At 37.2% G+C, this 26,360-nt stretch overlaps 1 protein-coding gene across 2 annotated transcripts in view; it reads right to left on the bottom strand.

Moving 5' to 3' along the window:
• The window catches only part of CDK19 (cyclin dependent kinase 19), a 119,682-nt gene that overhangs the window by 23,454 nt on the left and 69,868 nt on the right, over nt 1–26,360 (bottom strand). For both annotated transcript variants that reach the window (XM_014879276.2, XM_088161907.1), the window contains exons 5-6: nt 10,765–10,822; nt 9,408–9,539 (exon numbers count right to left, since the gene is read on the bottom strand). In XM_014879276.2, the coding sequence (XP_014734762.1) occupies nt 9,408–9,539; nt 10,765–10,822 (190 nt within the window). The remainder of the gene's footprint in view (nt 1–9,407; nt 9,540–10,764; nt 10,823–26,360) is intronic.

Below are 26,360 nucleotides of genomic sequence, written 5' to 3'. Positions count from 1 at the left end.
CACCCAACCATGTTTCTAAGAACAGTATTTTATTTCAAAAGTGCATCATCTTCTGTACCACGATGTAATGTCAAGATAATTCAAAACTTTTAACTGCAAAACCGTATTAACTTGAATTAATAATGAAATCCACCATCCTTACTTTTCTTTTTAACTCTTTGCCTTCACCCCAGCATTTTAAACTAAGCTGCCTTCTTCTCATGTTTGCACTAACAATTTAATTATTCATGTCAATTAATACAATCCTAAAATTTTTAAAGCATCTTGACTGAAATTCTGAGTTCACTTAAGTCAATTGTCATTTTCTGCAGTGTTTTAATGGGCCAGGCTTTCATCATTCTCTCTTAACAGATGTATTCAAGGTTGTCAAAATATTTTATTTTCCCACTTACATTTCTACTCCTCAGTATATCATTAAATGAAGATGTTGGATTATATGATTTCAGACTTCTGCTATGCATTAGATACATTATCTAGCTTGCAATATTAGACTAAAATTACTGTGCTAAACTTGACAACACGGGTACAATAGATTTAATACAGGGAGTGGCAACAAATCCAGAGGCCCTAAGCAGTCCTTTCATGCAGCAAAAATATGATTTCAAACGGCAAAATCCTGTAAAAGAACTTAATCCTTAGTTTACAGAACTTCACATCCAAGAATTTCAAAATTCCAGGTCCATTGTTCAATTTGAAACCTTGTATTTAAAATGTGCAGATTCCTGAAGACAGGAATCATCAAGACTGAAATCTTACCAACAATTGTGACCCCAGAGCACAAGAATTTGACTTTTGCCAGTGTCAGTACCTTGAGAACTAAACCTTCACCAACATTATACAATCCTTTTGCAAGGATTTTCAGACTCTACCCCCCGCCTCCAACCAAATCCTATATACCACATTTTCACCAGCAATTCTTTAACTCCTCACTTGTGTCTCCAAGACTACTGCTCTATAATCCAGATTATCTACTACATAAGATAGCAGTAGAGCAGCTAACTTCCTTGGAAACACAGCATGATGATTGAATGAATGCAGAATAGAGTGACAGTTCCATCACCTTTCTTCTCTTCTCTCAGTTCATCCAGAAGCTGGAGTTGCTCCAGCCTCAGGTGGTGTCACTTCAGGGCAAGGAATTAGGTCAGTGGGACAAGTGCTTAGTTCTGGCATGGAAAGGGTGTTACAGTCTTGCTTTTTCCCTAATCCTAAATCTTTAAATGTTTGGAGATGGCAGAGGAAGATTATGACAACTTCAGCAACTCCATGATTTAGAAAAGAACATACTGCTACTTTTGTTTCAGCAACAGCCATGCTTATACCTCTGAGGGTCCAACAGGTACCCTGGCAAGCAGGCAAGCTCTTCAGGGAAACAAGGGTAAAAAGAAAAATGGCCTTTCAGTGACAGTTGTTCAAAAGTCTGAGGAATGTAATGGGTGACAAAAGGCAGCTTTGTAGCTTCAGGGCTAATTCCCACCACCAAGTATCAAACTGCAGCAAGTAAAGGAAGTACGAAAACTTATTGCAAAGGTCACAAATCTCTCTTATACTGCAAAGTATTAGGCAGGTCTAATGCAGAAATTGTTAATATTTCCCTCTGTAATGACGACAATGAAGAACAGGAAAGATTAGCCACTGTTTGGTAAAATAGCATTCACAAAGCTTTTCAGGAAATATGCACGGCTCTGCATTTCATAAAATCATACAACAAAAATACCGACAATAGCAAATAAGAAAGTACATACTCTTTGAAGAGGAAATATACCTTTTTCTAATTAAATGCAAAAAAAATTTAATAAACCAGCTTTTTTTTGTACACAGTGGAACTCTTCGCAGGTTAACTCCACACTAACTAAAGAGGAACAGTGAGTTTTTTATCTGTTATGTGCTCTCATGTGGCTTGTGTCTTTAACTATTACAACTTCTTAATAGATCCAATACGTCAGCACTTTCAGAGCTAACATAAGGTGCACAAAAGCCCTGCTATCTGGTAGACTGAGTTATAACAAGGAACATCTGTGAAGAATACTTTCTTGGACTGTTCCAATTCACAAGCCATGACAGTCTTTTCTAGAAGTTATCAAAGCTTTTGATGCCTACTTTATTTCAGTCAACAGAGAGGAACACACATGAAGAAACCTTGCCTCCCAGAGAGTACCATCAGACAAGCTCCTCTGTCCTTCCAAACACAGTATTTTACTTTACAATATCTTAATATGTCTGTTACTAACTTTTTCAGCTTTACAGCTATTTCTAGTAAGGCACTGACAACAACTCAACGTAATTAAAAGCAACTCCATTGGATAATACATGAAATAAACTGGTGTGATGAGTAATTCTGCTGTCACAGTTATTGACAAGAAGTCAACTTGTGAAGCAATCACACCTGTCCTGAAAACCAGTCATTCTACTCCATCAGTGCTGCAACATTGAAAGTTTCAGTTTATATTGCTGAAATAATTACGATTGAAGATCAAACTGATGGATCAGCTAAAACAACTCCTCTGCACTATAAGTATGCATCTTGTTAGGATAGTAAGCACTTGGTTTTCAGCCAAAATCTACTTTTAGGAGCCAACTTTTCAGATTTGGTAGCAACAAGTGCACGTTAAAAGCTACACATTACTGCACAGTATAGTGAGGGTAAAATGTTGATGGAACCAACTTGCACAAGAAAAAGTCCTGTCTTACTTCCCTAAGTAATCTTTCTTTGAAAAAATCTCAACCTTTTTGTTAACTGAGTTCATGGCATACACTGCTCAGGAAGATTACAGAATCAACGTGCAGCTGCAAAGTTCATCTATTTAGTAAAGGGCAGAGTCAGTGAGATATTAGGGAAGAAAAAGCTTGCCTATATGAGGCCCCAAGGTTATTAACAATTCGGAAGAAAACAAAGCTGATACTTTGAGGGAAAAACAGTCAGAAGGAATTATGCAGCAGCAAATCTGCCACAAAATACTAAACAAAATGGCAAAAGCATCCAGTACTTCCCTTCATAAGTGTTGCAAGGGGAGAGAGTCATGAGAACAGAAGAAGTATGGGGTGACTACATGTGCAAGTTTACAGGTTAATTTATCAAGCAATCCAAATCAGGACAATTAGCAGGTTGCAGTTGTGTTGAAGATTCCGTTTTGTTTTCCTTTTCCTTCCTTTTTTGTTTTTAACGTCCAGAATGTGTGAATTTCTCAAGTTAATTGGAGATGCTAAGTGACATCCCAGGTCCTCAAATAATCCATTCATTGAGTTAACAAAAACCATTTACAGCATACTTGTACTGGAGTTCCCTATTATCCTTATGTGACTTTATCTTCAGGACAATACTCTTTACCGTTAAGTAGTGCCCTCATTTTATAGATAATGAAACAACACTTGGGATGGAATAAATTACATGTGGCCAACTACATACAACCCTTGAGACTGAATCAGTATTTAAAGCCAAGACTTTTGAGACCCAGCTTACTGTCCTAAGAAATCAAACTTAGTCTGCCCCACATTAGGGTACCTCTACTGGTTTTACACCAGCAGAGACAGATCAGACTCACAGCATTGCTCTCATTCTTCTGACTATTAAACTACTACACAACTCTCAGACTCTTCAGAATTCACAATGGCCATCAGCTAATTTCCAGACTTAACATATCTGAGAAACAAGAGTAATAGAGGAGTTAAAAGAAGGCAGGAGCTAGATCACAAAATAGTTAATGTGCTAAAGTGTGCAACAATCCTGCAGATGATACCTCTTGAGTTGCTGTCACATCCCAAGCCTCCCAAAATACTTACTAATATAGCTTTAAAATGTTCTAATTAGGTGATCTAATAATCCTTTATATAACTTTACATTTCTTAGATTATTGTAGTAGAGAATGCTTTTTATTTTTGATAAAAGAAGCTTGTATAGTTTTTTAGACATATTTTGCTATTTTAGAAAGCAAGAGGAAGAAACAACAGTAAATCATCTAGTACCTGCAATAACTAGATAAGAGAGCAACAATTAATCCTTGGAATTAAAATATTTTGCCTCTCAGAAAAAGCATAAGAACAACTTTGATAATCAAAATTAAGAAAGTTTACCACATGCCAAAACAAGTTTACCACAAAATATCATCTGAATCCAATTACTCCTCATGTTGTATAACATTTCCCAGGGCATGAACAAGGCTCCCTTCTTGGTGCAGCCTGAGTTCTTCTTTTAAGAATGCATGAATGAGTATTTTCCAAACCTCTCTAATTTAGTTTATTTTTCTAGCTTTTCCACAACTCCTTCCTCAAATCACAACCTCCCACAAACAAGAATGTGGATTCCTATGCAGCAATCAAAATGCTGACCGACTATGGATTTGTTCTTCTCAATTATTTCTCATGGATGCTTAAAAGCAGTCCCCCTGCTCCTATGATTCCATAGATGACAGGTGGCAACCTCCCCTGAATACTTTTACTGAAGAGTTTTCAATCTTCTGGCTGATCCCACCTGAAATTTCTCGTTTACCAGATTTTCCAGATAGGTATTATTTTTTTTCCTCCCAACCCTTCCAGAACATGAGACCAAAAGAGCTTCAGGCATCAGTCCAAGATTTCCAGAGGCCCCACAGCCTGGCCAGCATGCCAACAATCTGTGCACGCACAGTAGGGACATCTGATGCACTCGGAATGTGTGGGACTCACTGCATAGGCAATATGGAACACATATGCACATATTTCCATCCTAAATCCTACATAATACACCCCAGATATTTCCCTCTCTTTTATTCCTGCATGAGGTCAAATGGAGTTGTTGAAACTCTGACAGATCCTAGCATTCATTATAAATTCATTCCCTTCCGATACACCAAATATTTTCCTATGACATTTGCTTTCAAAGGCATTTTGATATCTGCTTATATCTTTCATGTATTTCCAGCTTCTATAACTGCATGGTAGAAATAGAATGAGGTGACAGTGCACTACTCAGGCTTTGAATTACAGTTTCTCTACACCTGAGTCTCATTTTGGCTGGTAAATGCAGTTACCAAACAGCCATTTTTGCTGACCTCCAATTTAGACAAGTGCACAAAGGTACCTGAGAAATGGAGATTTCTCAGATTTCCAGATTTATTTTTTCACTATAACCTTTTTTGGTTCAGGACAGTGTTTTAGCCTTGCTTAATGGGGGGCTGAATGCTTACTTTAAAGAATTCTTTTGTCAACAAAATCCAAACCATCTAAAATACTATAAGTCATCCGATGCCATTTATCAAACATGCTATTGCTTTAATTAAAGCAAGTGGTAAAGAGAGGTAAGATAACATGCTTGTTTGATAGCACTGATAACTATACAAGCTGCAGCTTGATAAAAACAAGTCATAATTATGTTATTACCTTGATATGCTACAAGATGTCCCAGAATGAATCATAATGGAGACTGCCACATGCTTTCTTAAAAACCTATGATGAAAGAGTTCTTACCATTTGCTTTACCTACTAAAACATTCTTTTCTAATCTGATGTTCCCAGAGTGAAAAAACCCACTCTGATTAATATCTCCTTTCAAGCTCAAAGTCAGCTTAACTTTTCCTTCATTTTACCACAGTCATTTCCTTTTGTTTCCTTAAAATTAAACTGCAGAGGTCTTTGCCCATACATGAAAGGAGCACTATACCTTGCCACTTATTTCAACCTTGTTTCTTAAGTATTTTGAGCATAAAGGCATTTTCTGTTGTGCTGGACTTTCTAGTTGTTCAGTAATTTTATTAAACTTTCCATGATCACAAGCAATTTACATTTTTGCAGCTACTTGGTTTCACCTGAAGCTTGTTCAGGTCACTTTTATTTCCAGATTTTATGTCTTTGCTAAAATATTAAGATCTGATCAACACAGATAAACATATTCTATTTTTGAATTTTGATGCTGAAAATGTAGACAACCTTCACAGGCTATAGTGAACTGAGTACAAATTCATATTGTGGTAATGGAATAGAGAATGAATTTTGGCTTCTACAACACCATTTTCCCAATTTGCATTAATCTGGTAAGTTAGTTACTTGTAACTATGGTAGCAGATATTACATGTGAAACTTTTATTAACAAGTAGGGCTTACATTACAAACATTCACAATTCAGGAAATATTACTCTCCATGAAACCCTAACATGGGCTTTTCATTATCCTTTTAACATGCAGATACAAAAGCTATTTCTGTTTTTCAGCAATACTATTTTCCTGATTCCTGTATCTCTTTCAAACATGTTATATATATGATGAACAACTATCTGTTCTGCAAGAAAATAAATTAAAAGCAGAATATTTAATTAAACTGAAGAGACAAACTAAATAAAGGAAAAATATCACTGAAAAATCACCCCTAAAATAATGAAATACACTTATGTGTTGTTTTGTATAATATATAGCACTTTCTAAACAGATTGTATTTAATCCAATTTTCCCTCAAAGTTGAGCCCATAAAATGTAACTAAGATCAGGCCCAGAAATCAAAGAAAAAATCCTGAACAAGTCAAAAGTCAAATGTTAAATTCTAATTTCAGTCTTTGATCTTGTATGAGAATTATTTACATGCAAGCAAGCACACCTAAAGGCTTTATTACAAGAATAAAACCAAACTGGATGCTATAGTAGACAGTGTCCAGGATATTTTGAATACACTACTAATAATTAAATTATATGTGAAACAAAGATAAGGAAGAGAGCATTACATACATACCTAAGGAAGAGAGAACACAAAAAATGCATTTAAAATAAAGCAAACATCTGAATCATGTGGCAACTGTTGGACAATGTCAGGATGTTGCAGAATAGAACTGATGACAATGATTTCCTAGCAAATTCAAACAAAAAATATTTCTCAAAACTGAAAGAGAACACTCTGCTTTTAGCCTTATCTTATTTGTATTTACTAATCAATAAAAGTTATGTATTGTCCAAAAGACATGGGGAAATAGCTATGGAAAACAAGTAGCTAAACTAAAAAAATTTTTTTTTCATAATTTGCTATATCTAATCACCTTTCTTCTAAATTATTGTTCCCAACTCAAGAGCTATTAAATGAGAATCTTATTTAATTTCTGAGTTATTATTAAAAGCAATACATGACTTCCTGAGAATTATGTAATATTAAGAGATATTAAAATTTTATTTCTTGCAAAGAGATTTAAGAGAAAGTTTTAAGAGTTGCATCCTTTGCCAAAAACATTAGCATCTGAATTAAACTCCCACTAGCCTGCTTAGCTCATGAAAATGGCCTTTTTTTAAGTGCACATAGTGCTAGAAGCAAAACACAAGTCTGGACTCAAACTGCATGAACATCATCAGTGCTGTCATTTTGTTACTCACATCTTCCCTTTGCCTAAAATCTACACATAGATAGCTCCATGTACCTTTTCTCTTTCCTCTTCTCTTCAATCACATGCTCCTCTCTCTAATCCTTCAGTCAGCCTACAAATCTCAACTTGAAACTTTCCTTGTTTTCATTTCCGTGTTTTTTATTTTGCTGCCCAAACTTTTTTGAGTGCCCTCAGCACCCACACTGCATGCCAGGTACTACTATGTAACCATTCACACCCCTCCTGGGTGACTCACTGGTGTGATACAAGAAATAAAAGCCTCAGAAATAATAAACTACTAGCAAAACCAGATCTCTCCTAAGTACCATCGTCCTCTGAAGTTTCATAGGAACTTCTTGCCTGTGTTCTAGCATAGACTAGAGATCCCTCAGGGCAAGAACCAAGTTATTTATGACATAATTAAACAAACAACAGCATTATACTAATTCACCCTTCAAAGAGATACCCTGAGATAGTGGTACATATCACTCACCCAGATCTCCAAACAATATGCCATCTATCAAAACCGGGTAGCTGTCAGTAGAGCTAACTTCCCTCTACCACACAAGCAGGTCACTCAGTAATCTGGTTCATTCACATCAGTGTTTTCCACCATGAACATAGGGCAATTTAAGCATCTCATTTACAGGTGTTTGAGGCAATCCTGTTGGTATTTTCTTTAAAACACTTCAGCAAACACAGACTCAGTAGTTAGCAGGCCAGTTTGCATAGTGGTAGACACAAAGCAGGCCCTAAGATTCTGCTCCTGCCACCATGGCATTGTGCCAGAACCATGCAGAGGACAGGGACATTACAAGGTTCCATTCCCAGCTCCCACTGTAGCAGATTCCCTGGGATGCCTCTTTCTCAGCTGAGGCAGAGCTCCAGAGGGAGGGTGCTGCCATGCAGGAGTCAGTCTGCAGAGTGTGAAATCTTTGTTCTTAGAGGTTTTCAAAATGTAGCTGGATAAACCCCTCAACAGGCCAGGCAGAATTCATAGTGGGCACTACTTTGAACAAGGGGATGAACAAGAAACCTTCCAGGGTCCCTCTTGACCTGACTGAATCTGCCTGCAATTAGTATTTTTCTTTGGACCAGGTTTTTGGTTTTGAAATGGATCAGATTTTCCTCACTTCTGATACTTCAGCTTTTGCTGCAGAGGTCTCCTAGAGCACACAAAATAAATTTCTGCACTGGAGGACTCTAAATGGAAGTGGAAGTGCAAGTCTGCATCAAAAAGTCAGGTGTCAGTTCATTCATTCTCCAAACCTTTTGCTGTATATGATAGTTGAATTAACAGGAGTTATTTGAAAAAAAACACACTGTGAGTTGGTCCACCCAAGAGAACACTCAAACTGAGATGCCAGTACAACACAGTAACTCTAAACAAAGGCCCACAGAGCATCCCCAAAAAGTTCTGCAACAGAAAAATGCCTGCCAAGAAAGCCACCTCTGTACTCATAAGAACAATTTAACACTATAAACAGAGGGCCACTGTTTCCTTTGCAGTTCAGTATATAAGCCAAACATGCAGCCAGGATACCTCTCCATGCACCTCAATGCCTGAATTCTCCAAACAGCTGGGTACCAAGGCTGATTGTGCTTCTGGAACTTACTAAGGCTGAAAGAGCCTGGCTACCAGCATTTCCTGAACATGGAGCTTCATATGTCCTCAGGAGAAAATGATTTGCAGATTATGCATAGCACAGGAGTCCAGCCTTCTGCTCATCAAGCCACACATTTCATAGAAGCATCTGGACATGTAACACCCTACAAAAATGCCATAGCTATTTCCCTTTAGAAGAACATTACAAGATTTCTAAACCAATATTAAGAAAACAAATAAACCAATTCAAGGATATTTTTGTTTTAAAAACAAAACAAACTAGATATTTAAAATGTCTAGGTTATATTGAAAAATAAAAGCACAGTCCTCAAAAAGTTTTAATCTTGATTAATCTTTTATGGATGAGATCATCTGCTACTACTTCAGTGACAAAACTCCAAAACTAGTTGGTCAGCCAACCATCCAATGTATTATAAGGCTACTATCCTTACAGACCTTGCAGGCAAGCATCTTTCTTCAGGACAACTCACCAATGGCCTTTGTGTAATGTCTGGCCCCAAGTAACAGCTCTGGAGCTCTGTACCAGAATGTCACAACAACCGGATCCAAGTCTGCCAATGGCTTCAAAGGCGAGTTAAACAGTCTTGCAAAACCCATATCAGCTGGGGAATGGGAAGAAAAAATGAGAAGCATATTTAAATTTTAATACAAATAAAACAAAATTCAACAGTATTGTCAAAAACAATTACAAAAGCAGATCAAAAACATTAAAAATTACAAGTCAAAGTTCCTAAGAAAACAAAAACTTACAGTAATACTGGACCAAATTTTTCTAAGTCTAAATTCCATTTACTTAATTCCTAAGACTATCTGACATGTTTTCATCATGGTATTGTAAAACTTGATATAACGCAGTTGCCTGTTCATTTTTTAAAACTGTAACAGAAACTTGGTTAACTGAAGTCAGCAGTAGTAGGTCTCTAATGTACATTTTCTCCTTTACTTTTATACATGCTTACAAAACTGTGAGTCCTTAAGACTGCTATATATTTACCAAAAGTGCAAAACTAAAATGACTGCAGTGTAGATTGTTTTGCACTATTTTTCAAGGCATGCCTCCTACATGATTTGGAGGAATGAGCTCCAGAGTCAGTAAGCATGCACTGTTACAAAGGTGTATTTTAAAACTAAGCTTTCATTCTATAGAACTCAAAAAATCCCCTTAGAATGAGCCTGGTAAGTAACAGTAAGAAATTCTAGATGGGAAAGCACAGAATTTGGTGTACTGTCAAACCCACACGTTTTAAACCCAATTCAAATATGAAACTTTTCTTTCACACAAACTTGAGTATTGCCACATCATTTATTTTTAAAAGGTAATATTCACATCACTAAAACTGAGAAAGCAGTTAGATTTTGGATAAAGACCATCACAGTGACGTGTAACTCACCTTGGCACCAAATACCTTTTGCATAACAAACCTTTGGATCTCTACAAACACGTGCAGTAATGTTATTTATGTAATTTTTTTAAAAAACCACACACACAATTTAGAAGTATCAATGCTAATTTATGCTAACTAATCATAGTAGAAGTCAAAAGAACCCTGGTCATTGCCACTGTTCTCTGTGCTTATTTTTTGTTTCATACAGATGCCTTTATGTCTCATCCAATGCATACTCTTGGCAAGTTTAGAAATGTCTAATGATATATTTGGAATTTCTTAAGTCTGTAAACTCAGTGAATGAGATTTCAAATTGAACTAGAGGTTGTAGACACATACACTCAAAGAATACTGAAGATCTGTTTCTATCTTACACAGAAGATGCATTTTTTTATTATAGTAATCGCTTAGCTGCACAATTAGATTTTCTCAAAAAGTTTACCTATTTTGACTCTTCCTCTTTCAGGACCTTCACCCATTACCAGAATGTTTGCTGGTTTCTGGAAAACAAAAGCAGAATTTTTATCTGATCAGTCTTTGATGATTATTTTTGAGAATAATAAAAATTACATACATTAATTTTATCATGAAAACATTTCTAGAAATATCCTTAGAAGTCTTAAATTACCATATCTCTATCTTGCTGACATTTAGTTTTTATCTCTAGTTACCATTTCACAATTAGAAAACAGAAACATACTTTGACATTTCACAGTAAGAAATGCCATCTTTAACTAAATATGCATTTCTATTGTTACTAGAATAATTATATTCACTGGAGAGATTTTCTTCTAGATGAAAGTTTTGTATTAGGCTAACTTTCATGCTACATATCAATAATCTGGCGAGAACCACTTTTGCTTATTTAACTTATTTAAAGTTATGCCAAATCTTGGTATGCAAATGCATAGTTGAGAGTCACTTTTGTTTTCATCCTATATAACTACATTTTTAGAGCTCTGCTTGTTTTTAGTGTATGAATGATAAAAATCACATGGGCAAAAGCACTTCTTTTCCACAAAGTTGATTTCATGATATGAGAATTCTCTTGGAGTATTCACACGCAGTTACACCCAAAAAGCTTTTGAGAGTGTGGACAGCAGCTTTACAATTAGAACAAAACCTTTACAGGCATTTTTTGCAATCTATTTGTTTGCAACCAGCTGTTTTGTGAGCACCACATAAAATCTGCACATGACATCACAGCAATTGTTCTGCAATTAGGATCTAGGTTCCCTCAGACATCAATAGTCATTCCTTGGAAGCTTTTGCCCTATTGTGTTAACAGCTGTAAAAAAGTAAACAAGATTGAAAACATTAAGTGATTTGAATGAAGAGATGCATAACAAAGCTTCAAAGCAGAATTTTTTGAATGTTCATCCAAACAATAATTATATTTAAATCCTTGATGCCTGCAGAGGGGTCTGCTCAAGCAGGATTTGTTCAAGAATCTGAAAGAGATGTCCAGAAAACCAATGGAAAAATCTCACTTAAATTCTCAGTCCCTTGCCACTATTTACCTGAAATGAGACACTCAAACTAGGGTTACTAATTTGGTTCAAAATCATCTTTAGCTTTTTTGAAAAAGCAAACAAACAAAAAAACCCCACCCTACTTCACCTATTCTTTCTCCTTCCCCCAGGAAGCTGCTCTTCCCACCCCACACCCAGTGCTAACATTGTTTCTTCTCTGGCTCCAACCACTGCCTTTCTTTCCAGATGCCTCATTTATTCTTCCTTTTTTGATCTGTAATTCTCAACACCCTAACTGACTTTTAATTCCCCAACATATACTGGAACCATTCAAGAGGCAATATGCACTCCCTTCTTGGAAAACACGAGCAATTTCAATTGACCTTGAGCAAACACTCACCAGCAAATCTAGGAAAGAGAAAGATGATGCTTGCTCTTAGCTAATATTTAATGAAAATAAAATCAACACCTCAAGGCAATTGTTGAGCTCTGGTTGTACATTTATGTATTACCCTGAATTGAATATTCTAGAGAACAGAATAATCACTTTCTGCATATTCAGTAACAAGGCAGCAAGAGATGCATGCAAGCTCACACTACATCGTACATCCGTTAGAAATTACATGGATACAATTGTCCTAACCAAAACTCCACTTTTCTTGATGAAATTCTTCCTAAAGTTTTGCCTAGCAGCTTTGATTCAGAATTGAGTATGATGAGTTTACTGGATTGATGCACCAAATTGTTTGAGGTTCTACAAGGCAAAGTGTTGGGTCCTGCCCTTGGGTGACAACAATCCCATGCAGTGCTGCAGGCAGGGGAAAAGTGGCTGGAAAGCTGCAGCTGCAGGCATTGGAACAGGCTGCCCAAGAAACCGGTAGAATCACAGTCCCTGGAAGTGTTCAATAAAATAAGGATTTGGCACTAGAGGGCATGGTTTAGTTCTACACATGGTGGTGTGAGGTTAATGGTTGGACTGGTTCTTAGAGGGATTTTCCAATCTTAGTGATTCTGTGAATCAAAAATACTTCAACAGACCTTTACATTCAGGACTGGATTTTAAGCACTATAAAAATGTATTATTTGTCAAGTGAAGCAAGCTGATAAAAAGGTTGTGACTGCACTTATTTATAGGTCAGGTTGCTTCTAATAAATAATTAGGTTGTAAGAAAATAAACATTATAACTCCAGAAGATTTACTAGGATAAAAATTAAAGTCTAAGCAGAAAGAATATTCAAAACATCTCACAAAAGCCATATTTTATCTCTGATAATACAATATTCTCCAAGAAGCAATTTCTTCACAGAAAAAAGGCTCCCAACTATCTTATCTGCTGACATAATCCACAATATTCATGGAGTATTTCAGGTTGGAAAGGACCTCTGGAGATTATGAAGTCTCAAAGCAGAGTTAATTACAGCAGATTGCTCAGGCCTGAGCCAAGCTGGGTTTTAAACTTCTCCACAGATGGAGGCTTCCCAGGCACTCTCTGAAACTTCAGTGTTTGACCACTCTTACAGTAAAAAAAGTTTATTGATATACTGTATTTACTTCTACTGCCTCCTGTTCTACCACTGGATAGCACTGCAAGGAGTCTGGCTCAGTTTTCTTTATTCACACTCATCAGGCACATATACATATTGATAAATTCCTACATGAGCCTTTTCTCTTGTCGAGATTTAACAGCCCCAACACCCTGAGCCTCAGAAAGACTCCTCAAAGCCCCAGGAGACTTAGTGGTCCCATGAATATAGGGGATACACTAGGTTGGAGTCTATGGAAGCAAGAGACTTGTCCATTTATGTATTTTTAAAGCCAGAATGTTTTGAAGAGATGTTGTTCTGATTAAAATTTAAATCTGTTCTAATATGTAATCTACTGAGGATCGGAACCCTGCTTAGGCAGCCAGCAGAAAAACAAACTGATTTATAAATTTAGCAGATGTCTCATTCATTAGCTCTTATGAACCCCTCTGAAAGAGTCAGGGGCAGGGGAAACAGGGAAAGAACAAAACGGGAAACAATTAAAAATCTATTTCCAAAAGAGCAAGCACTTCTCCTGAGGCACCACCACCAGTATAAAGAGAGCAGGGATTTCATGGATGGATCCTGATGTCTGCAGGATCCCACTGTGTCAGTAACATCTTGCACCATGGCACCTTCCTGCGAGGCAAGAAGTCTTGGTTCCAACCTGCTCCTTAAGTAACAAGAAGGCTACATCTCAACTTCTTATTTCCCACATGAGCAAATTAACCACTTGATGATCTACTAATCAGCACCTTCTGAGTTCCTCCTGCTAATCAGAGCTGTTTTGGCCAGGAAAGGCTTTTGGATGTACATATGCTAGACCTGATGGGACCCATCTTCTTGATTTATGCCCAGTTTCACTGCCCATAAATTCTAATTTAATAAAAATAAACAGCTCCAGAAGAGCTTAAAATATAGGTCAAATATTTTGTGGTTGTTTTATATAATAATGGCTCTAATATTGTAAAACTCTCCCCAGAGTCTTCACAATGCACATACCATGGTGAGAGAAACAAAACCCTCATAAGAGCAGTAGTGCTTGGCTAAACAAGAGGCACCAAGAACCTCAGGTGCTCAGGTATGGAGGAAAGATTTTGGTTTACTTCAGAGGGAATAATTTGGCATCACAGATTCTCAGGAAACTATGTTCTGAAGGTTTCCATCATGAGGTAAGAGAAAGGACTACTAAAGGAGAATTCAAAGAACCTCTGCTTCTTGGAGGAGGTAGAACATGCTAGTTCTACCTTAGTAATCTCTGAAAATGTAGCATTTAAATATCAAAACATTTTATTCCAACACAGTCACTCAGTTGACCATAAAACTACAGGCTAGTATACTATAGTTACTGGACAACTGCAAAAATCAGATTTAAAAGTAGGAACTAAAAAGGCCCAACTTCATGTATGGTCAGGCTATATATAAATCATAAGCACCAGTCTAGTTTCTGACACAAATCCTACTGCTAGCCATTTGATGAAGAAAACAGGGTTTTAGCTGGAAGGAGCCATCAAGAACCAAGCAGCAGCTAAAAGACCAAAAGCTGGCATATACTTAAGAGTAAATCATGTCTCTATCCAAGAGGACAGAATTTTAATAAAGAAAGCTTGAGATGCTAAAAATCATTAACTAACTCCTCTAGAGTAAAGGGTGAAACAACCCAACAAGGAGTATACTTTTCAACCAGTTACATGCTAATCAATACTCTATTTTCCTCATACTCTTTCCCCACCTTGCTGAGAACACAAACACCAGCTGGGAAGCAAAGTGATGCTGCTGCATCTCCCCCTATCTAGTTGCTATAGGAACAACAGAAACAGTAAGAATTAGGAGTCTCACATTTAATATAAGCTATAAAAATGAACAGGCAAATCCCTGCTGAGAAATTCAGTTGAGGTTTGGCTGTCTAAAAAACATTTGCAAAAAGAACAAGGTCAATAGCAACAAACAACTGAAGTAAAAGTCTGAAATATCTGCAAAAAGGGATGAAGATGACAATGATTCTTTACGAGTCCTTACAATAACTTCTTTACAAGTAATAAGCATGGATAATATCATTTACTCTTCTACATTGGTAGGGGAGAGGGAATAAAGCAATTTAAAAAATCTTGGTGGGAAAGAAATGAAAATGTTGGACTAACAAGTGTGCTTTCACAAATACCACAAGTGTCAAGACTGGTATTCATATAGAATTTCATCAGAAGATACACTTGTAATTTTAGTATTTAGACAGTAAAACAGAAGAAAGGTTGAAAGAAAAGGAACTATCTCTGGTATTAAAAGAGTATAACAGTTCAAAACAGGAACAACAACCTAACAATAGATGGCAATACTTCAGTTTTAATGGTTGTTGTTATCTCCTGAAGTACAGCAGTGACACAATTCATAAGAGATTTGGTGCAGAATTACAGTCCTGTGAGAAAATGTCCACAGGGATATACCACTTACCATACACCATTCTTTATTGTTTATATCCAAGCAAATGTGTTTCCCTTTTGGAATGTGTCATTGGACAAAGAATCATCTCAAATTAGGAGGCTTCTATTGTAAAAGACTGCAAGCCTTACAGATAAAAGCTCTCTCCACAGTTACTGCCTTGTGATGAGGTCTTTTCAAGTCTCCATTATTTAAAAACCAATTGTAAACAGCACAGTGTTGATACATAGAGATACTTTCACAAGCAAAAGGAAAGTAATAGTATTTTTGTCTCAGTTTTTTAGCATGCTGCTCCCCAAAGGTCCTGAGTGAGATGGCAGTGTTCCACTCTGCAGGCACTACTCCGAAGAACACTGAGCCTCTCAAGTTCAAGATTAAGGAGATGCTGTTTTTTTGACTGAAATTTGCAAACAAAGCTTTTGTTTTCCTCATCTGTAAGGAAATGCAGGCACTTATCTGCCTTAAATCAACTTTGTGCTAAGATCAATAAAATGGAATATAGGTACTAACATTGTTACTAATAATTAAGCTAATTAATTTTTAAAAATTCAGGTTCTTAAAACCTTGGAGGTGTGCACTGCAAATCTCCAAATCATTACCACTTCTATTTAAAATAATTCCATATATTGAAATGCATGTAGGAAAATTGTTATCCCCACTTCTCTTTTTTTTTTAGAAAACTGGTCAACATTTTTCTGATACAGAAGCACTAGACAGAAGTATACCATATAGAAGAAAATATCTTCACATCTGCTTCTCTTTAGCCTTACACACTGCAAACTCTTATGAGAGTTACTACTCTGATTACATAGCATCACTTTCAGCTTGGTTTTTAACAGCTGTTATCCTTAATGTTACAAAAACCCAACCATGTTTCATTACATTTTTGGCCTAAATTTGTAATCCATACAATTTTCGTCTACTATTTCTCTATTCTGTTGAAATGATTGACCTTGCAAAGTAGTATCATTAACAAATCCCATCAAAATAATTTCATTTGAATCAATAATGTAATTATACAGATATTATCAAATTATCAAAGGCCAAACAAAGCTGATTACTACAGCACATGATCTAAAGAGTCAGAAAAATCATAAGGCACACAAAATGCTTTGAAATGGTAGATCATACAACTGAATTCAAAACTTATTTAAATCTGAAAAGGAGGAAAATATATGAGAGGCAAACACATTAAGTAAATAAAAGACTACACAGGAAACAGAGTACCACAGAATGCTTTTATCTCATCAAGCAGAGTGCTTGTGCCTCTGGGATAACAGATTTTAAAAGGAAAAAAAAAAAGTTATTACACAGAGGTAATTGAGGTCAGAAGAGAAAAGAGTGGGAATATGAGAGAAACTCTGCAGACACCAAGATCAGTGAAGAAGGAGGGGCACGAGGTGCTCCGGTCTCTGGAGCCAAAATTCTCCTGCAGCCTGTGGTGCAGACCATGGTGAGGCAGGATGTCCTCCTGAGGTCCATGGTGATCCACAGTGGAGCAGAGATCCACCTGTAGCCTGTGGAGAAGCTCATGCTGGAACAGGTGGATACCCAAAAGACAATTATGACATCGTGACACGGGACTTGGGATCCCATGGGGGACCCATGCTGGAGCAGCCTGTTCCTCAAGCGTTGCACTTCATGGTCAGAGGGAACCCCCCCCCCCCCCCAAAAAAAACCAAAATAAACAAACAAACAAACAAACAAAAAAAAACAAACCAACCAAAAAAACCCGTGCTGGAACAGTCTGAAGAATTGAAACCCGTGAGAAAGACTCCTCTAAGGAGTGCAAGTCTCCCGTGGGAGGAACACGGCAGTGGAGCAGGGGAAGGACTCCCCTCCCTGAGGAGGAAGCAGTGGCAGAGCCAATATGGGACTAACTCACTGCTAACCCCATTCCCTATCTCCCTGTGCCACTGAGTGCGGGGAAGAGGTAGAGAATCAGCAATGAAATTAATCCCAGGCAGGAGGGAGAGCTTGGGAGGAATGTGGTTTTAGGATTTGTTTTACTTCTCATTATCCAGCTCTGATTTTGATTGGGAATGAATGAATTCAACTAATTTCCTTAAGTCTGGTTTGCATATGATGGCAACTGGTGAGTGATCTCTCCCTGTCCTTCTCTCACCCCATCAGCCTTTTTTTTCTATCTTCTCTCCCCTGTCCAGTCGAGGGGGCTTTGGTGGGCATCTGGCATCCAGCATCCAGCCCAGGCCAAACCACCATAAAATGGTACACAAAATTTTACAGCTAAGCATCACCAAACTGTCTTTTAAAAGTTCCCAAAAATAATTTTATAACCATCAGAGGAATATTAGTGACAACAGAAACATTTTTAAATGCATGGTAACATTTTATGTCCACTCTGGATTCTTATAAAATAATTTTAAAATTCAATGTGTACAGAACTGATAAAGACATAGAAGCATGTGCCACTCTGAGAGGAAAAAAAGCAGCTCTTGCAAGATTCTGAGATATGGAAACTGCATATTCAGTCACAAACCATGCTGTCAGATTATGGTAGTGACTTATGCATTTCATAGCAGCTGAACTGATACAGTCAAAATAGTAATTTAACTCCAGCTACCATGAATTCTAATAGCAAAAACATTTGCAGAATTTACCTGAGACTGATGGTAAAACATATTACTAGCTAGGAGTAGGAACAAACTATACAGAAGATACCTGAAATACTTCTTTGGAGTGCCTTAGGTAAAGATTTTGGTTAAACACATTCCTTGCTTTTATTACGTGTTGAAAGGGCAAATGTGCTGTTTTCATATGGAAGCTAGTTAGTAAAGAAATCTTTTCATGTTTATACACTCTAATAAAACTTGGCATAAAAAGCAAAGGTAAAGGAAAGAAGGAAAAAACCAAACTTTGGCCACAGTGCAACCTTAGATCTGCACACATTTTTTTAAAAAGTCCATGAATTAAGCTTAAGTGATCTAGCCTTCAACAAAAGCAAAGATGCCACTACACAAGCTTCATTATAGACTGATTTAAATCGCCCAAGAATCTGGATACTCATCCGGAGGATCAGTCAAAATCATAAAATGCTTTGAGGTGGATAGGACCTCTGAAGGTCATCTGGACATTTTGCAGCTCAAAACAGAGCCAAATTTGAAGCTGCATCTGATTGCTCAATATCATGACCAAGGGAGCTGCAAATCTCCAACAATGGAAGTTACCAAGCCCTTCTGGTGGGCAACACCTGGCACCGTCTGACAAAAAAATTGTTTCCCATCACCTAATCAAAATGTCTTGTTAAAACATGGATCTGTCCCCTCTCCTCCTTCTGCATTCCCCTTATGAAGGCTTCACCTTTTCTACAGCCCCCACAGCTCAAGTCCCCTCAAATCACTCATGGTGCCGAATTGCAGTGGTAGCACAGCCGATGCTCACAGAGCCATCTGTCACCCTGCTGCAACAAACCCTACTGCACCTTTGGCTGAACAGCTCCACTGCCACACATATAACACCAGAAAAACGTATCTGAGATGACAGCATCAGCCTGGAAGTCCAGTCTCTAAAAATAACTCACTACAAAAGTATTATACCAAAGGTAAAGACAGACTTTTCCATTCCTGCCTTCATTTTAACCAAATCACACATAATCACACACAGACATACATTCTAATTAAGTTGCTATTCCTTCAGTTACTCTCATATATAACCACCCTAAACACAATTAAATCATGTGGTCATGTAGAATATTCACGTCTGTTTGACTTGATTTTTCATAGGCGAGATGTTCTCTTCAGATGTAATTAAGCCTATACCTCAACTGACATTAATTCTTTAAATTCACTCCCCTCACTTCTATCTAGGCCTTCCCCAGAAATGGCCAAAACGTCCACGTTCCTTATAATACTCTGCTTCAAAATCCATTTGGAACAATGGTTTCTTATGCAATTTATAGAAAAAATACTTAGTTTATAAACTCGAGGTGCTTTGATCATTGTAGAAACAGGAAAAGACTATTCACCTCTATTCCCTGGTTAACCAATGGATAATACAGTTGCACTTATATCATTGGAAAATCGACTGTAAGCACAAGGGGAATATGAAATAAGAGCAATCACAAAAAGAGAATATAATTCTGTGCTGCATAGAAGTTCAGAAATGGAACAGTCTTCCTTTTACACACCATTTCAGTTTCTTATGGCTGACAGGGCATTAAACTAGTAGTGCAAGACAAAAACGAAGACTCCAGACAATTTTGGATGCTGGGCATTGCTTTGATTTAAACAATCTTCACAATGTACCAGTGTACCAATAGTTTCACCCCAACCAATGGCAATGCAACTTAAGTGAAAAAGAAAAGGATAAAAAAGTCACATTAGGAGAATGCCAAAACATTTGACACAAATTAAATTTTATGTTGCTATGCAACATTATCCAAAGCATTCTGCTGTTACTAGTGCTGCAATAGCATTCTTGAACTTAAAATGTTACATGTAACCTTGAGAAGGACAAAGAAGGGGAAGTCAGAAACAAAGAGAAAAATATGTTCATAAATTTTCAATGAAAAAAAAAGGTCATAAAGCAAATGTTCAAATAATACGCTGAATTCACATTGTTCCTGGGATTTTCAACACAGTGCAGTACACACTCCAGCAAAATTCCCATGAAGCTACCCAGCAACCATCTAGGGCCTTGTCTTTAGACCTTGCCTGGGCTCTTTGGGAGCACCAAGCATAGCGCAGGACAAGACAGATTGTCCAACCTCTGCTGCCTCATTTCTGAACAGTGAGATGTGCAGGTCCACCACACCTGGGAACAGAAGAAAGACTCACCTCAAGAATACTTTGGAAGAATGTTCTTCTTTTAATGAATTTAAAAAAAAAAAAAATCACAATCCAAAAGAGCAAAAACAGAGGGGATAAATTTTGTACTAGAAAAGCACAGTCAAACTCTTCCTCTGTTGGGCCTTTAAAAAGCATCCTAAATGCCCCAAGATACTGTGGTCAAGCCAAGTCTTTGCATCTCTGCCATCAAGTTCTCCTTACACATTCTTCACACATAATCTTTACTCAGAATAATAACCCAAAGGCAAATAAGCTGAGAAGATATGTGCACACGTGAAACATTACAAACACTACTATTCTCTTCACCTTTTTAAAGGCAACAGCCACAAGACAGTAAGTCTGACAGAACACTAACATAAAGCCTGCACTAAGCATAGGACTAGAATTTAAGAGAAGGGGGAAATGACATGATGCAATTCTCACCTGTTCCTTGCATTACTTTGTTTCCGTTACAGCAGCATGAATATTAGATACCATAACTAGTAATTATTTCAGTTGCAGCACTAAATTCCACCATGGCCAAAACCTGGTATTTGTTTTATACAACATTCTGACAATTCCTCTTGATTTAATCGGGTTATTAAGACAGGAGGATGGAGCCTCTCTCCAACAAACAATAAATGACTGAAAGTAAGACTGGTGACACCATCATAAAACATTTTCTTAATTGCCTTTCACAAAGTATCTTTGGCAGTAAAACTCCAATACCTCCCCACTCCCCCAAGAGTCTGGCAGAGTCAAATAATTAACAAAGCTTTTCTGGCTGCAATAAATAATATAGTATCAAATGAATAGATATAAATGTAACCCATTTTTTTTACAAATAAGCTTCTGCTTGGATAGCTTAGATTGAGTGAATTAGGTTGAAATATTAAAAGCCCTTTAATGGAAATTTCAAAGGAGGAAAAGTAGGGTATCATGATTACCTGAAGCGGTTACTTCCATGCTGAGTGGGTCTTAATGAGTCCCTTTTTTTCTGCATATGGACATGAGAATAGAGCTGAAGGGACTCAGAACTATGGAATATTTTTTTTTTTGTTATTGGAGTACGAACTGGGTAAGATTTAGAAAAGCAATAAAAACATTAAATTTTACAGGAGTTCAACAATCATAGGTTTATTTCTAATAATATCTAATATATTTTAATTAGCTCATCAGTTTATTACACATGCAATTTTGTAGCATCAAGCTGCATTTTTTATCCATTTTCACAGATGCTGTTTTTCTATGCTCATTAGCTTAAGGATAAGATGAAATCCCATCTCTTCTCCCCTCCTTCCCCCATGTTGAGTCTAAAGACTAAAACTAACCCCTATCTACCTGAGCAATTCAAATGCCTGTTGTACTACAACATCAACCTTTTCCTTTCTGTAGAAACAATCTAAACCAGTGATTTATAATGTAACCCAAATCCTTATATGTAGTCTTTCTTGGAGCATCTTCTTAAAGCAAGAGTTCCACTATTTGCAGGGCTAGGTTAAGTCCATTTTTCCTCACGGTTTGTCCAGCAGATCAGTTTTCAGGTTTTAAGGAGAAATTTTATCACCCTTATGCCTACAGCAATACTGACTGGGATTTAACAGTACTCTGGACCTTAAGGTCTCTAACTCACCATCCAGTTACCATGTTCAGATAATTTACTCATGTATCAATTGAGGCAGCACAACCCCAGTTGTCTTGCAGAAGGGAAAAAAGCAACTACAGACCCCAAAGCAAGCAGATAGACAAAGTACCACTGTTCAGCTGACACATACATTACAAACACATAAATAACATATAACCTTTGAAACCCATCATAACAGAAACCTTTCTCCTAGTTTATCACTATCACCCTGTTCACCTCAGGACTCAGATTAAATCTCTTTATCTCTCAGACAGTTCTCTTCTCAGCTTCCTGACTTCTGGGAGATCCTCAAGTTCATGAAGACTCTGATTTTTAAGAAGACAAGCATCAACGGCCAGCTTCTCCAACAAAAGTTATATTTGAGATCAAGTCTTGTAACATTAAGGTAGAGAAGCCTTGTGCTCCTAGTTTTCCCTTGGAGGTTTTCCGAAGGTGTCTCCACCTGAACAAGCAGCTATGAAATCCTTTAAGCAACCAGTAAATGCAACCAGTCGATGGCATGCTACAACGTGGTTACAGATACACTGTTATTCAGAAGAGCACTTGTTTTCACAACACTAACCAGATTATAGGAGAGCAGAATCCCCACACCATCTCAAGAGCTGTCCTGCCTCTGCAGCCCACATCTCCATCTCTGTACTCCTTAAAGCAGGGTCTCTGGGTAGCTGCAGGGCTCACCCCTGAGCCAACCACCTGCTCGTGTGCTCAAGGTACTCTGTCATGGCTGGGGCAACAATTCCCTTGGATGAAAAGGCACTGATGAGATTTTATGAGGCAGTGAACCTCACAGAAGACACAGCAAAATATTTCTGGATATACTGGATATAGCAGTATTCAGTACTAGACTTCAATATTACAAAGTTAGTAAAGTACCAAAAAGATAAGATGATTCTCTGAAATCTTTTTAGGCTTTTTTCTTGTAGAAGAAAAAGTCAGAAAGAGGTAACAAAGACTGTGTTTGCAGATAGATTTATAAGTTATAGTATTTCTACTTGTTTTTTGAAGCCTGAGATGTATCATTACCTGCCATTACTCCCACACACAGATGAGATTAAAAGATACTAAATAGCACATCTGCATGTGTTTACATTCATGATGTCTTGGTAATGTTTCTCAATACAAATGCACTCTGTAAAATTTAGAATAATCCTGCATTCCCTTTTTTCTCATTTTATCAGTAAATGCTAAGGAAAGGAGCTTAATGTTCAGTTGAGATTCAAATTTTTATGGTGTTCCTTTTGTAGTATAACCTCCAGTCATTATAAATCCAGTGTAACAATAAAGGTCTAGATGGTCTAGATGTACCCGGAGAATTCAAGACCTAACCCTTAAATCAGCACTAATTCAGAATTATCAGCATCTCAAAATAATCTGAAAGCATCTCATCACAACAATTATTCACATAAATTAAAGGTCATATGTGTTTAAGATGGCTTTCCACCGATTAAAATAATTTTCTAACAGGCCAGGCAGGAACAAGCACAAAACCTTTCAATACAGAATGTACTTTCCAAAATTACCATAAACAACTGAAAGGCGCTGATTTGGAATACTGCTATTCCAAACATGAGTGAACACTGCCTACACAACAACCCAATTCAAGTATTTTATTGTTTGTTTATGCAGCCTTTCTTGCACAAAGGGCACAATATCTGAAGTACCAAAAAACAACTCCTGCTTGAAAAGCTCGAGTCTGGGAAAGGCCAGTACAGCAACAAAACACGGGACTGAACAGAGAGCAGTGCACGTTGTGTAAGGAAGACACAGAAACTGCACCAACACAGCACAGGGCTTTGGTTTCAGGGAGGGAGAGAATTTAGAGAACAGTAACCAGAGAGGTTCTTTCAAACAAAGACTGGCACATAAAACATTGAAACTGGGAGGAGCAAGGGACAGAGACCAAGAAAGGCTTCTCCAGCCAAGGCATAGGTGGTGAAGGCTGTGAAAGGTGTATAAACAACAGGGGGGAAAAAAGGCTCTGAATACAGAGACTGAAAACCTGAAATTGGCTGAAGAAAAGGAAAGCTATTTAAAGTTAAGATTTAATATGTCAATTTAAAAATTATGGAGACCACAAATTATCTTTTAAGACTCTTGAGCATTTATCCCAGTTACTTAGCTACTGTATGTATAGTCCAAGATTGCTAAGTTATCTTGGCTCGGAAAAGAAAAATACATTCTTTTCTTAGATACCACATGATTTACACAGCTTGATTAATATTTCTGTTTTAAAAACTGTTATTGAAAACTAAACAGTTTTACTTTAAAGATTGATATTTGTAATTTGTGTTTTAGTATCAACAGTCACAGCCTAAGACAAGCTGGAAACAAAGACTTTAAGTAGTAATGTACCCTGCCACCTTGGGCATGAGTATTTTTGCCTAACTGTTAATGTTCTTCTCAGGTTTTCAGGCAGAAAAACATCACTTATTTATTCAAAGTAGTCTTTCCACAAAATACTTGCAGCCATTAATTTCAAACAGCAATTACAAAAGTTCAAAATAAAGATTCTGCAGATGCTGAGGCAAAGTATGCTGGACAGGAGCAAGGAAGGTTCCTAACTTCACAACACTATCACTTCAGAGCTGGTAACACTGCTCCATCCATTCAGTCTATGAATCTCTTACTAGCAATGAGATCACGTTTGAGGGCCAAAAATTTCTCAAGGGTTCAGACAACTAGTTTTTGAACCTAAAAGCTCTGGCCACAAAGAGCTCTCATTGCATTTCCGTGCTAGTGGGAAGTGCCAGGACCCCTCATGAGTTTGCTTTAACAACCAACATCAATAGGTTTTCAATGGCATACACCGCCACAGCATAAATGAGTGAGATCCCACTTGAAAATTCTTCATAAACACATCCATTAAACAGTTATGTAACATTCTGAGTATTTGCTATAGGCATTTTCACGTGCAGAGTAACAAGTTTGGAGTAGCCTTAGATATTCATGCAGCTGGATGAACAAATTAGGCTAAATGAAAGCAGGAGTTGTCAGCACCTGCACCAACATGCAGGTAACTGCCATGGGCACGCTCTTCTCTTGTGCTATCTTGCAGCAAGCACTAAGCAACCTCCTCCTTTTCATGAAGGCATGAACTTATATTTACCACATGATACCACTGGCAAAAGTGTGCTCACAGTCAAGCAGAGCAGCTAAAGGGCTTTGAGTTCATATCTCAGCCACAATAATATCTCATTCAAGACAGCATGCTTATACTCTGACCTGCAAGTCTCAGAGCAAGAGGTTCCTCAGGTTAGAGACTATGCTGATAACTGAAATGAAAACTGAGGTGCAGCAGATCAGTGATGAAATCTCTCTAAGTTAATAATGAATTTATCCACCCAATATCTTACCGTGTTTACGAAGTCAACACAAGAGTGAGGTGATGACATTCTGTCAGATGCATGAGTATTCCATTTAGGCTTCCATAATACATATGGAAGCTTTTCAGCCCTTAAATTTAAAATAACCTAGGTAGATACAGTGACTTGAAGTGTTAATGGAAAATACTACAGTTTATTAAAAGCTGCACAGCATCTAAAGCAAAGTGCTAATCTCCTGTCCTAAGAATATCTTGATTTATGAATGTAAGCAGAAGAAAAAAACATTTGAGGAAGCAGTAATGGCAACTAGGCCAGAATAAGTTGCACAAGAAGCAAGCTGTTTCTTTATTTCCTTTCTTCTGAAGTGTATAAGAGCTTTTTTTGGAGGGAAAGAAAGTACATTAAATATACTTATATAGTGTAACATACTGTTACAACATGGTATTTCAAATTCTTAAAATTTGTTTCTGTAATATATTGCCAGAATCCTCATTTTTCATTTTACTACCTAATAATAATGCATCAGAAGACAATTATGTTAAGAGATCCTTTCATGAACAAATACATCAGGTATTAGTATTACTTGTCCTCATTAATGCAAACCAAAAAGCATTTCTTGGCAGTATATTAACAGGTGATGCTTAAATATTTTAGATAAACCAGCTTAAGACAAGATGCGAGAGTCTGTTAACTACGTTTGAAGATTAGGCTCTTTCCAAATGACACATACAGCACAAAACAAAGAAAGCATTAAGTCACCTCAGAAAAATTTAACCTAACACATTAATTTAATTTAAATTAATTTAAATAAAGCCTTGTTAATGTCTCTGGAGTTATTTGCAGAAATTTTA

Source organism: Sturnus vulgaris, chromosome 3 (assembly GCF_052056855.1).
Source record: "Sturnus vulgaris isolate bStuVul1 chromosome 3, bStuVul1.hap1, whole genome shotgun sequence".
Classification (NCBI taxonomy): Eukaryota; Metazoa; Chordata; class Aves; order Passeriformes; family Sturnidae; genus Sturnus; species Sturnus vulgaris.
Note: the sequence above shows the minus strand (reverse complement) of the source record. Positions and strands in the feature narration are given on the sequence as shown.